At 48.6% G+C, this 13,910-nt stretch overlaps 1 protein-coding gene across 1 annotated transcript in view; it reads left to right on the top strand.

Moving 5' to 3' along the window:
* Positions 1-7,007, top strand: part of TGIF2 (TGFB-induced factor homeobox 2) — a 21,140-nt gene extending 14,133 nt beyond the window's left edge. The window contains exon 3 of the mRNA XM_015413401.1: positions 5,954-7,007. Within this exon, the coding sequence (XP_015268887.1) occupies positions 5,954-6,544 (591 nt within the window). The 3' untranslated portion in view covers positions 6,545-7,007. The remainder of the gene's footprint in view (positions 1-5,953) is intronic.
* The last annotated feature ends 6,903 nt before the right edge of the window (positions 7,008-13,910 follow it).

Here is a 13,910-nt window from a genome sequence, read left to right on the forward strand (position 1 = left end):
GGCAAATGTTTGCTGTGACGAAGTCCAATTGAAAGCAACAGAATTTATGTCAGTTGTGACTAACCTGTTTTCTTGGTTCCGTTATGTCTTTGGCCATAATCCTGCGCATGCTTCCTTAGGAACAAGTCCCCTGGAATGCTGTGGAACTTACTTCTAGGTAAACCTGCCTTTTTATAGGCAGGAGAAAGCTGTAAGATTTCTGACACAGACCAGGCAAGGAATGAGTCCTTTCCTGGAAAAGGGAGGAAAACTAAAACTAGGGCAAAAAGGAACACTCTGCCACCAGTTAAAAGTTAAATCGACTTCCGAGTGCTCAGTTTGCTTGAAAAATATACTTCATCAGTTGTTTTTTTTAAATGAAGAGATTGGGATTGAAAAGAAGTAGGATGGGAGGGCGAGACTATAGGCTAAATGCCTGTATTACAAAGGAAACATCCATCAGACTTTCTGTTCACCCCTGAACAGATCTGGCATGAGAAAAGGCATCCCAGGAATCTTGGAAGACCTCTTCTATGCCTTATCCTTGTGCTGGCCGGGCAGATCCCAGCTTGTCACCTGAATTCTACCTCAGCATTACAAACCGCCTTCCCCCAAAGCACCTCAAAGTAAAAACAGGTGGCAAGACCAGTGGGGGGTGGGTGGGGGAGGGTCACTTTTTTATTTTAACAAGTGGAAGGCATGGCTACCTATCTCTGCATCCTACTATCATGATGTTAGAAAAAGTTCCCTGAGCCGCATCTTGATCGGAGACTTCTAGAGTGGCATTGTGAGTTCTTTTTTCCTGAGCTTCCCTGTAAATCCGTGGTCTTGTTCCCAAAATGGAAGCTGCTGATACTTCCTTGTACATAAGTTCAGACCTGCATGCTCTTGTCCACTGCAGGAAACTGCTAAACCCTGTGTTTAGAACTCTGTTGGATTTTTACAAAAATATTTTGGCTTTGACCCTGAAGACGGTGCTATTAATTTTTAACATGGGTCTTTGCAAACTACTTTTTCTCCTTCAATGGGGGGAAGTAATCCAGGAACTGCTTAGGTCTTGCCTCTGCTCGCTCTATAGGCTATGCAAATTTCTTTTGTTGCGTGGCTCCTATTGGAGTGGCCTAGGCTGACCTCTCCAGTTTCTGCATAGCCCTGCACTCCGTAGGACTTCTGGAGCTCCTGCTCCAAGCCAGAGGAATTAAAATAAAATATTATTTAAAAAGAAAAAAAATCTCAACAGACAGCAGAAGAACTTCCCTCCCCTCCCTGCAGACTCCAAAACAACAAGGGGTTACTGCTGAGGACCCAGGATGGGAGGAAGATGAAGACGAAGAACGGTCCCCTCCACCTTCTAAGGCACCGGAAGGAGGATAAGAGGCCCCGACGGAGGCCCCCGTGGAGCTGCAGCACAGCACTCCTGGGGTACCGGGAGTCAGGCTGCAAGACAGGCAGCGGCTAGAGGAAGCACCGCTGCAACAGCCGGAGGACGGCAGCTCCACCAATGCGGGGCCGGCTGAATGCAAGAGCCAGCCGGCCCCCGCACACCCCCCCCGCATGTGTTCCAAGATGGCGACGGCCAAACAAAGAATGGCGGCAACGGGACCCAGCGGTCGACGCCTTCGGGCTCCTGCTCCCAGCCGTGACAAGAAGACGGCGCACTTGGCGGGCGCGGTGGCCTGCAGCGTGGAAGAGCGAAACGGCGCGGGAAAAGCACAGGGCCGGCGAGCCCAGCCGGTGAGCTCATTCCGATGGGGGGGGGGCTGACAGAGGAGGCTTCCAAGGGAGGCGCGCTGGGACTGCACCAGTTTCTGCCCAGCGGCCTGGGACCGGTGCCAGTCCAAATCTTTGCCCCGGGACGTGGCCACAGGCAAGCGTCGTGCATAGGCCGATGCAGTCACTCCAGTCCCATCCCTTTCCACCCGCTCCGCCGCCTGGTCCCCAGTTAGCGTGGGGCATAGGCGACGCAGGGACGGGCTGCTTCATGCCCCGCCATCCCTTCCACCTGCTCCGCCATCGGGTCCACAGCCAACGTGGGGGATAGGCGATGCGGGGACGGGCTGCTTCACGCCCCGCCATCTCGTCCATCTGCTCTGCCACTGGGTTCCCAGCCAGCACGGGGCATAGGCGATGCGGGGACGGGCTGCTTTATACCCCGCCATCCCTTCCACCCACTTTGCCGCCGGGTCCCCAGCCAGTGCAGGGCATAGGCAACGCGGGGACGGGCTGCTTCATGCACTGCCATCCCTTTCACCCACTCTGCCGCCGGGTCCCCAGCCAGCGCGGGGCATAGGCGACATGGGGATGGACTGCTTCATGCCCCACCCTTTACCACCGGCCCGCCTCAGAGGTGGCCGGTAATGGGGGCCTCCTGGCCTCTTCCACAATGCCCATGGATCGGGGGTGCCAGGTGGGGGGGGCACAGCCCAGTACACGACAGGGACGGGCTCCAAAAAAGAAGAGGGCACCGTTCCTCGACATTCCAGTCCTCCTCAAGCTCCAGATTCCCATTGAATCCTAAGAGACTCAGGGATCACGGGATACTCGCCCGAAATGAGGCATTTTGTAGCCTCTGAAGGAAAAAGTTAACAGGAACAGCTAATGTGCCCAAGGGACTGGGCCGGCCACAGTCAGGTGGTAACCCTGGGAGGGAACGCCTCAACAACATTACTTTGATGTAAGCGGAGACAGCCTTCACCATTACCTCTCTGGGCAGCAATGAGAAGGAGGGAGAATGGTCAGAGGATGGGACAGAAGTGAAACCACATCTTCTCACTGCTCAAAACTGAGCATTTGCAACGGCTTTTAACGAAGTCATTTCCACTCTAAACTACCCAATGGAAAGGAGGGAGAAGCCAAGGTCGTCATCATTTGCAAACCTAGATCCTAGAGACTTTTTAAAAAACAAAACCCTATTAAGCTTCATACCCTTGCACTTTTACCCTGGGAGCAGGAGCTCCCTCGTGTCAATAGCAAAGCGACACTATACACTGCTGAAGGGTATCATGGAGGTCCTGAAGGTGCCACAGTTTTAGGCTCCGGTAATGGCACTCGGGGCGAGGCTCCCCGAGGACGGGAAGAGTTCGCAACAGATGCATCACAGGACAATGTCCAGTGCGCCAGGCCGCAGGCGGCCAACATCATCACCTGCCACTACGTCTGGCTTAAACATTGGACAGTGGACACCTTGTCCAAGAGCAGCTTAGCAACGGAGAGATTTTCAGGGAGGCTTCTCTTTGGAAAACCAAATCTAGATAAGGCCCTAATAGAGACTAGGGAGTAGAAGAAGAACTCCATTCCGTCATCCACCAATGGTCACTAGTGAGAATCTAAATCTAGAACTTCCCATTCCTTTCGGGGTCACTGTCACCCGGGACGGGATGGCAGAGACCACAGACCATTCAAATATTTCAAGTACGGCGCACAGCCGATAAGGGCGCCCTGCCAAAACTGCAGTCGGCCTGACTACCAGATCGGGGGCCAGCTCCAGGCCTTCGCATGGACTTGGAGCCTGACCACCATGGACCAGGGGGTGTGGACGATCATTGCCCAGGGCTACTGAATAGAACGCAAGGGCTCACCCCCTCACAGCTTCCCCCATCACCAGCACTAAGACACTAAGAACGGCTACAATGGCTGCAGGAAGCAATTCTACATCTTCAAAACATAGGCGCCATAGACGTAGCACTGCAAGGGGAATGCTCCAAGGGAGTATTCTCCGTCCTGGTCATTGTCCCAACAAAGTCAGGGGACTGGAAAGCGGTACTGAACTTGCAAGGACTATACAGATGGGGGGGCAAGAAGGAAGTTCCAGAGGGAGTCCATCTACAACATACTGCAGGGGCTGCAGCAGGGAGACTTCCTGATCTCCACGAACCTCTAGAAGGCATATTTGCATTTCTCCATACGCCCTTCCTCTCGACATTTACTGTGCTTCAGGGATCATCATGTCCAGGACAAGGCCTTATCTCTCTTTGGCCCCCAGAGTTTTCAACAGGGTTATGGCTACTCTAGTAGGCACCTGGCGACTGGAAGGGATCCACATGCCCTGTGTCTGGACGACGTCCTTATACGAGCGGGGGGTTACCGAAGGCAGTCGCAACTCCCAGAGGCCACGGGAGTTCCGGTGTGTGCACGGCTTCCTCATCAAAGAGGAGAAGAGCCACCTTACACCCATGCAAGACCGTGCATCCAGGTGCAAGGCTGAACACAAGGTAAGCCACGGTTTCGCTCCCAGGGGAGAAACAGCAGAAGATTCGGATCCGAGTGACGGGGGCCAGACCCAAGGAATGAGGAGTCTTCATGCAGTTTGCTGTGTGGTGGGGCCTGATAATATCGACGATCGACTTGGTCCTGTGGTCACGGCTCCACACCAGGCCTTGCAGTGGACTCTGCTTCCATTCCAGCAGGACATCGCAAACAAAAACAAAACAAAAAACCCCAAAAAAGGTCTCCGAAGGGCTGCAAGGGCACAACCATCAAAATTGAGCAACACCGGTCGCTTCCTCCAGCCCCAGCAACTGGTGATTGCCACAGATGCGAGCAAGAGAGGCCGGGGGGGGAGCACATTGTGATCACCTTGTCACATAGGCCTGGTGGCCCCCGGGACATGCGCCCTGCAGCATCAACCGGCCAGAACTTTTGGCAGTCATACTAGCACTGAGAGCATTCCAGCGCCATGCACAGAACCAGTGCGTCCCAGTAAGAACAGACAGCATGTCCACAAAAGCGTACGTCAACCAGCAGGGAGGCACCGGGTCGAGATCCCCATTTGCAGAGACCAGAGCCCTGCTAAGATGGGCAGAGAAACACACCGTAAGCATCAAGCCGGAACACTTAAAAGAACTAGCCAACCTCCAGGCGGGTCTTACAGCAGGTGGTGGAGACGTAAAAATAAATAAATAAAAAACAAAATAAAATAAAATAAAAATAAAAAACAACAATGCGTTAAAACCACAAAGTGGAATCAGTCACCAACCCCGGAAGAATAGCTTGGGTACCGCTAACCCGTTCCTGGATGACTTCTCCCCACTGAAGGAGAACAGTACATTGGACCTACCTGAGGGTTCTTTCTCTTCAGTGGGGAGAAGTCATCCACATCCCACCCAAATTGGATACCAGAAATAGACCAGGGTGGCAAAAATATGGACTGCAACAGCACAACTTACAAATACCGTGGACTGAAACAAAGATATGAGATGAGTAATCCACAGCCAGGGCTTGGACATAACTGGAGAGGTCAGCCTAGGCCACTCCAATAGGAGCCACGCAACAAAAGAAATTTGCATAGCCTATCGAGCGAGCAGAGGCCTGACCTAACCAGTTCCTGGATGACTTCTCCCCCACTGAAGAGAAAGAACCCTCAGGTAGGTCCAATGTACCTTTTTTTTTAAAGCCCCAAATGCATATTGTAGTGCTAAGTTTTCAGTGGGGGAAGAGAATACACATCCACAGTTAGGCCAGGTGGGCTGGTGGCTCTGTGTAAGGCAACTTCATATGCTCAACTTAAGCAAATGGTTGGTGAGAATCAATAAAAGGAATTCTTATTTATTTTATTATTTTATTGTCTTTACTGTTTTTTTCAACCGGAGTCATAAACAGCAACCAAATGGTTATTAATGTGTTCTAAAGAAGTAATGATGAGTGTTCAGTGGCAGGCTGTGTGAATGCTTTTAAAGTGCCACATCTTAAAGCAGCAGGGGGAAAATGGTAGCGTGGGAGGGCACACAACTCTAGTGTTGGTATTTTTTAAAACCCCTTAATTTTCTTTGTTTACACCCAAACTCAGCTTCTGTGTAGTAGGCTAAGGTCGGTTACTCTTAATTTGCAGTGCAGGGGATTGACGGAGAGATGCAGCGGCTGAACTGGGAATTTGAGGTGCTTTTTTTTCCAGCCTATCGTTTTAGCTGCAGGGCCATACCAGTTTTCATGGTGCTGGGTTCTAAACCTGCCACATTTCTTTTCTCTCTCTTTGCAGATCTGCAATTGGTTCATCAATGCCAGGCGCAGGCTTCTTCCTGACATGCTGCGGAAGGACGGCAAGGACCCCAACCAGTTCACCATCTCCCGTCGAGGCGCCAAAGCCAGCGATGTAGCGCTGCCCCGTGGCGCTGTCACCAGCTCTGGCTTGTTGATGGTGCCTCCTGCCACTGCGGCCACTGCTGCCTCCAAGGTGCTGTCCATGTCGGTGTGCCCCTCCATGATCTGCCGCGCTGCACAGCCTCTGGCCAGCAGCTTGACTGTTGTGACGAGTGAGCAGGAGAAGCAGTCTGCATTCCAGCGGGTTGAGCTGGATTCTCACCCCAAGCAGCCGCAGCTGAGTGCAGCTGGCAACACCTTGGCCCTTCTGACCAGGGCAGATGCAGCCAGTCCCACCAATGGACTCTTCAACACGCCCCCTCCGACGCCGCCAGAGCTCTTTGGAGAGGACTTCAGTAGCTTCCAGCTGCTGGTGGAAGTGGCCTTGCAGAAAGCAGCTGAGCTCGACTCGGAGAGGTTGAACGGGCAGCTCCCCCCCTTGCTGCAGAGGGAGTCTCCCTCTGCTGTCCTCTCTGGAAAGGCCAAGTAGCCCACTCCAGCCTAGTTCCTCATTGGAGGGTCTCCTTTCTTCTTCCAGGTTCTTTTTTGGGGGGTTGGCCTCTGCAGCGAGGGGCCGCCTACCAGATGTCAACACTGTGATACGGCTTCCTCTCACCCCGGAGTATGGCCAAAGAAGCCTGCCTTGTTTTTGGCGCTGTGCTGCCAACTCACCTCTGAAGCCAGCCACTTGACTTGACCTTACAAAACACTCTTCCCTCCAAAGACAGTGCAGCATCCTTTGCTTGACAGAAACGCTTTGGGTCCTACGAGTCCCTTCCTCTTGAAGCCGTGTGGAAGACACCATCTTTGGCCAGGCACACTGGAATCACGCACAGAAGGTTCTTGAAAGGGCTCAGGCGCTCTGAGAGAACACTGTTGCTGGTTGATATGTTTTTACTGGGACTAGTTTTGCTGTGGAGGAAGTACGCAGAGTCCCTCCCCCACTTTCTCCCCCCCCCCAAGCTCGTTGACTTTATGAAAAAGAACAAAAAAGGGCCTCTCTGGTAATAGAGAGAGAACATCAAAAACAAGTATTGTTTTTAAAAAGAAAAAGAATTGCTGTGTGCTTTCCTGTCGGGCCTTCCTGATGTGTATTGCTTTTTGAGGATTTGGGTGTGTGTGATTTTTTTGTTTTGTTTTGTTTAACTGTGGCATTTCTTTGCAACATACTCTCTGTATGGTGTGACTGACATTGGCTGGTTCCTTGCTTCACATCCAGTGAGAGTCCCTGTGACGATCAGATGACCTGGAAATATTAAACGTTAGTGGCATTGTTTCCCTGCACATACATGGGGGGAGAGTGGGGACATAACCCTGTGAATATTGATGCCAGTAATATGGGTATGGTGCTGTTGAACAATTTTGTAGGTGCTGGCAGAAAGGTACCTGTTTTCGGGGGCGGAGACTAACCCCCTTTCTTCTTCTCTATGGTGCTCTCTTCTCTTTCTGTTTTCTCCTACATGGTGTCCAGAGATCTGCAGGTGGGACCACAGATCTGTGGTGGGACAGTGCTGACCAAAAGCAGTAGAGGGCATTTTTTTGGGGGGGACAGGAAATAAGATTGCAGACTGTGAAGTTGCTTTAACTCCCCCCCCCTCCTCCTTCATTGGACTGTCTACTGCCTTGCAAGTAGAATATGACTTTCATGAGGGCATTCCCTGGAAATCTGAGGTGTCTTTAAGGATGCGCTGACAAAAAAACAAAAAACTACCTATTTGAAATGCATCCCAGTTCTTGTTTTGTATCCTTGCTTTCATCATGCTGAATGTAGTTACTCCTTTGCTGATGGAGCAAGGGTGCCCTCTAGAGGCCAGGAAGGGAAGTCAAACGGAGCAGGGTCTTCCATGATGAATCACAACTCCGCTGGCAGGCTAAAGCTGACCCTGAAGGTGAAGTCTCTTTGTGAATTATTTGAAATGTACAGTGTATCTGCAGCCCTGATAGAATTTTATGCCCAGCGATAGCACAGAGTTGCGTATTAGAGAAGTATGTCTTGGGATTTAGGGGAGGACAGCTGTGGTGGCTGATTTGCTTGTTCAGCAGTTATGTCCATCTTTTGTTGCATTTATACCGCCTTTGCCCTGAGACCACAAGTGTGTGCAAAACATGGAGTAACCTGGGCAGCATGATTCAAGTTGCCTGTTCCGAATAGTGCTGTTTCACTGTAAATGTAAGTTAAATAGTGATCTATATATATACATCTATATATCTATCTTGAGAAACACTAATTTTAGAAGGCCTTAGCCTAATTATTATGTTGCATGAATAGTAAAGATAAGCCCAGGAGAATGCAACTTTCAGATTATTTTAAAACCAGGTGTATGGACCTGATGTTGATGGGAATCTTGGCGATAAGGAAGGCAAGCAGTGAGCACATTGGGGAACTGGAACCAGGAGGGCAAGACTACTTCATTTTAAAAACCATAATTCAAAAAGTGCCTTCTTTTTCAGCAAAACATGGGCTTAAGGGCTAAGATTGGTGCAACCTGTATTTGCTGCTGCTGGGCAAACGGTTGGCCATTTCAGCCTCCACAGTGCCATCAAGCAGAGTTACACCCTTCTAAGCCCGTCGATTTAAATGGGACCACTAGGGTATAACTCTACTTAGGGCCACACTGTTTGTCTCTCTGTAACTGTGTTTAGAAGCGGCCGTTCTTAATGCTAAGGCTGAAGCCTTACAAATCCAGTTCCCACAATGTACTGCTCCTTGTTGACCACAGTGACTACACTGCTGTACCTTTTTTTTTTTTTCCCCCTCCGAATGAGGTGGAGATGCTGTTTTAGATGGGACGGAAAGTTTAAGACAGAAAATATTCTTTTGACTGTAGTTTATGGAGCAAAAAAAAAACTACTGTAAATAACTTTTTGGATTTTTTTAATCAATAAAGTTTTTTTAAAAATACAGCATATTTAGTGAGAGGTGAATTTGTATGTTTGAGCCCGAGTACTGAAACCATTATTTGAAATACCTGTGTGTTTCAGGTAGATCAAGTTTCCAGCAAATCTGTTAAAGACACGTGTCAATACACTTGAAATGTTTAAATCTGGTGGGGTTTTTTTTAACCTCAGTAGACCTAATAGTAAGGGCCATAATGAATTTCTTGTTAACTGCCCTGTCATTTTCGTCACCCTAGTGCTTTCTTAGTGTAAGAAGCAACATCAAACGCCCGGCAAAAGGAGTGTTTGGCCGTTGGTTCATAGTCATTGGTTCTCTGAGCTAGAAATAGACATGGTACGCAAGGGGGCAGTGTTCACATTGTAATCCTCAAAGGAAAAGGTGCTGGTGATCCACAGGCAGTATGTATTAGAGCAGAAACCAGCAAGCCTGTTAAGAGCTTCAAGCTGGAGTATCTCTGTTGACTTTCGCTGTGGACTGTGCTGCTTCCTTTCCTATCCAAACCAGTTTCTTACGGCTTCCCTGGTAGCATTACTACTGCTGTAGAAGAAGCAACATCCTCTTATTTTCTTGTGCTCCCTCCCTGGCTATACACTGACAGGGAGGGAGACATAACAGAAGTTCTTTGCCATTGCCCGCACAGGAAATCGGAGTTCTTCTCGGCAGTGTAGTCCACACCTTTGCCGTGATGTGGGTGTAATTGATGCATCCTTTGGCCCACGGGAGGCTGTGGTGGGAAGAGTCTATTGTCCTTTCCAATACTGAAGGCCTAATGAAGCAGCCAAAAAACTGTTAATGGAGATGGTCCACCCCATATGATCGGGAAGAAGGTGGCCCCCTGAACATAACAAGTAGATGGCTGCTGCTGAATTAAATTGAGATGAATTCTTACAGATGGTATTCTTAAATCCCACCTGTCCCCTTCTCCTTAGGCAACATCGATGTCACAATGGGGTGTACTTAGCTTCCCCCCCCCCGCCCGCTGGTTGCTGGTCCATTCTTAGCCTTGCCTAGCACCATTTAGGCTGAAGCCAGGAGAGGTTTAAGTGAGCAGCTGACATTCAAGTAAATCTTGCGGTTTCTTTGAGAGATTCTGTTCTCTGGTTGAAGATGGTCATCCTGGTAGTTGTCCACTTCTAAAGTGTCCCCCTCCCAGTCTGGAAATGGTCATGTATTGGAAGCAGCCCAGAGCACCTTTCACCAGCTGCATCCTTTCTTAGCGAAATCTGACCTGGATACAGATATGTGTGTGAGTAATATCCAGACTTGATTACTGCAGCCGTTTGCATGTTTCACTTGGCCCAACATGGCTGCTAGTTTCCCTAACAGGAACAGCCATGGGAAGCCTGAGTTATATACCAGCTATACTGGCTTCCAGTATTTTCTGGTCTTAATACAAGGTGCTGTTTTTGACTGTTAAACATCCTAAATACGTAGCTTATGCCTACAATATTAGGTCTGCCTCCATCACTACCAAACAGCCAACCGGAGCCTTGAGATCAGAAACCTTCCTCTAGGAACCAGCCTTAGCGGAAGGAAACAGAAAGGGCTGCTCTCCTCCAAAATGCCAAGTTTTCTCTGGAAATGAGAGCAGCTGGTTCCTTAAAGCCTTCTGGATGGGTCTGAAGACCTGCCTTTTCTGGAGGGCCCTTGAGTTGCATTAGTGAGTAATGGCACCACAGAGGGGAAATTTAATTGTGTTGGCACAGCTGAAAAATTGCTGTGGGATGCCTTCATTTTATTGATCTTCCTGCGGATTGCTTTTCAGCCTTTTAGCTAAGATCAAATGTATATTTTGCTTCCTGTGTTGTAAATTTGCTTTGGGGACTTTAAAAAAAAAAGCTAGGTGGTCTATAAATAAATCCCCTTGAAAGACAGAAGGAAACAAAGTAGCAGGTTGAAACAAGGAGCCCCAAGTAGCTAGCATTCCAAAATAGACAGCATGACAAACAGCTTTTTAGAATGATGGCAACTGATGGCTTCTAAAGGTTTGCACTCTGTTCCAGACAAAAGAGGCACCTTTGCTGCCTCTTATTTGTGAAGCAAGTCTGGGCTTCAGCCAGCAGAGAGGAAGTACTTCCGAGGGCCCCACTGCCAGACTGCACCTTCCTGCAATTCTACTGCAGGGAGGCAATGCTAAATGTGAATGTTATGGCATTCTTTTCCTGGATAGTTGGGTATGAAAAAAATATATACAGACGTGTGCTAGATACCCAAAGAATAATACAATGACAAAAGAGACTATATTAAAGCCATAACATTATTTAGTGTCTGGTAATGAAAAACAACCACTTATTCCTTCATAGAAAAAATACAAAGGTCAATAAAATTACACATAGCAGTCTGCTCCAACCTCTCTCAGTCAATATCCTTCTAACAGTCTTGTATTCTCGAAAGCATTCTGCTCCAAATTCAGTCTCTCTTTTCAACAGACACTAAATGATGTTATGGCTTTAATATAGTCTCTTTTGTCATTGTATTATTCTTTGGGTATCTAGCACACGTCTGTATATATTTTTTCATACCAGACTGTCTTGGGATTCTTTTCCTAGATACCTTATCTGTTTTAATCATGCCTGTTGCCTTGAGCATGTCTGGCTATGGAAAAGGGTGTTGGGAGCTAGACACTCTTAAGATGTAACCCTTGCAAAGAGCAAGTGTGCAAGATGCGTGGATGGGTGCTGGGAATTACTTGTCCTTCTCTAAGACAAAACCAGCAACTCCTTTCAGCCACACTCCCAGCTTGTGTGGACAGCAGCTTGTCCTTGAGGGTTGCATCTTGCTATTGCTGCAGTAGCAAGACGGAAAAGTCTTTGAGCTCATGCAGAGTGGCAGTCCCCTCACCACCACACCCATCCTTGGGAGCCAGGGATTTCTTGGCAGACTTGACCACCCAAACCTTTGCTAAGAAGCCTGTTTCCTGGTGAGCCAAGCAGACTTGGAAGCCCAACTTTAGCCGGCAGAGAAATAAGGTGGGGCTTATAAGGGCACATGGGAGGTAGAAGCAACACTGCTCCTCCAAAGTCTCCCCTGCTACTTCCTTCCAAGTTCCCAGGAGCTCAAGTAGGCTGGCTTCTCCCCCCCCCCACAACTACTGCTCTCAAAATTCCATGCTTCTGGAACATGCACAATTGTCTACCTGTGGATTTTTTTGGGGGGGTAGGTATGTGTTTAGTTAATTTTCAGTCATTTCCCTGCAAAGCCCCCTACCTAGCTCCACCTTCTGGTGTTTCCATGATTAGCAGGGGGACCAGCCACTTTAATATTTAGATGAAGTGATACAATACTGGGAGAATCCTGCCAAGCCAGCAGGCAGCCAAACAAATTGCACAACAAAGAGGCATGAAGGAAATTCTCCAGAGCTGCCAGTTCTCATATTAATGGCAGGGAATTGTACATATATTGGCTGTGAATTAGACACAAGAGCCAGTCCATACCAAGAGACTTTGTACATCCCTATTTATTACAGAGAAATGTGTGTTTAAAAGTGAGGGCTGTATGTCTCCTCTCTACATTGGAGGAGGGAACTTCGTCTGAAACTGTTCTCCAATCTCTATTATACAAAATGGAGCTGGTTTACTTTTTAAATGTTTACATGCTTTCTGCTGCAGATTATTTGTGCAATTATAACCACTACAAAGGCAGGAAGAAGAAGAAGAGAAGAAGAGATTGGATTTATACCCCACCCTTCACTTGGAGTCTCAGAGCGGCTTACAAACTCCTTTCCCTTCCCCTCCCCACAACAGACACCCTGTGAGGTGGGTGGGGCTGAGAGAACTCTGACACAAACTGCCCTTTTTCAAGGACAGCTGTGCCAGAGCTTGTGACTGACCCAAGGTCACATCAGCAGGTGCAAGTGGAGGAGTGGGGAATCAAACCCGGTTCTCCCAGATTAGAGTCCACACACTTAAACCACGACACCAAACTGGCTCTCACTTTATCCAGCTACTTACCAAGTTGAGCTTCCCTGAGCCTGCTTTGGTGGGGAGGGCGGGGTATAAATTTGATAAATAAAAACTAAAACTGCAGAGGGTGGTTTGATTTATTTTGGGCCATTTTATGGCTCCTGCATGTCTCCTGCCAGCTCCTAATTCCTGACTAGCTGGCTTTAGGTATGTGCATAACTTAATAGAGCAGCTTTTAAACTAACTCATGAGGACAGCTGACAGGAGCTTGGGCATCTCCAGTGTGGGACAACTCATCCCAGTGGGCTGGAACATGAGGATGAGAGCAGGATGTGGTACAGGAAAGATGTGTGAGGAAGCCTGGGAGTTACTTAAAAATAGGGCTGTGCTTGATCAAGCACAGCCCTATTTTAAAGTAACCCTTAGAGCCCCTAGAACCCCATATCTCCATAGCAATTCTGGGGGGAGGGGGTGTTTATTCCCCTGATTTTTTATAGTTTGACTGTGTGCTGTTAGATCAATACCTGCCCCAACACATCCCTCCTGTTCTGTCTACAGGGTTTATACCCAGGGATAAAATCCCTACTATATCTAAACTGTCTCCTAGCAATAAGCACATCTTTCCTGTACCACATCCTGCTCTCATTCTCATGTTCCAGCCCACTGGGATGAGTTAGGAGATGCCAAAGCTCCTGTCAGCTGTCCTCATGAGTTAGTTTAAAAGCTGCTCTATTAAGTTATGCACATACCTAAAGCCAGCTAGTCAGGAATTAAGAGCTGGTAGGAGACATGCAGGAGCCATAAAATGGCCCAAAATAAATCAAACCTCTGCAGTTTTAATTTTTATTTATCAAATTTATACCCCGCCCTCCCCACCAAAGCAGGCTCAGGGAAGCTCAACTTGGTAAGTAGCTGGATAAAGTGAGAGCCAGTTTGGTGTCGTGGTTTAAGTGTGTGGACTCTAATCTGGGAGAACCGGGTTTGATTCCCCACTCCTCCACTTGCACCTGCTGATGTGACCTTGGGTCAGTCACAAGCTCTGGCACAGCTGTCCT

Source organism: Gekko japonicus, unplaced genomic scaffold (genome assembly GCF_001447785.1).
Source record: "Gekko japonicus isolate JY-2015 unplaced genomic scaffold, Gekko_japonicus_V1.1 scaffold79, whole genome shotgun sequence".
In the NCBI taxonomy this organism is placed as follows: Eukaryota; Metazoa; Chordata; class Lepidosauria; order Squamata; family Gekkonidae; genus Gekko; species Gekko japonicus.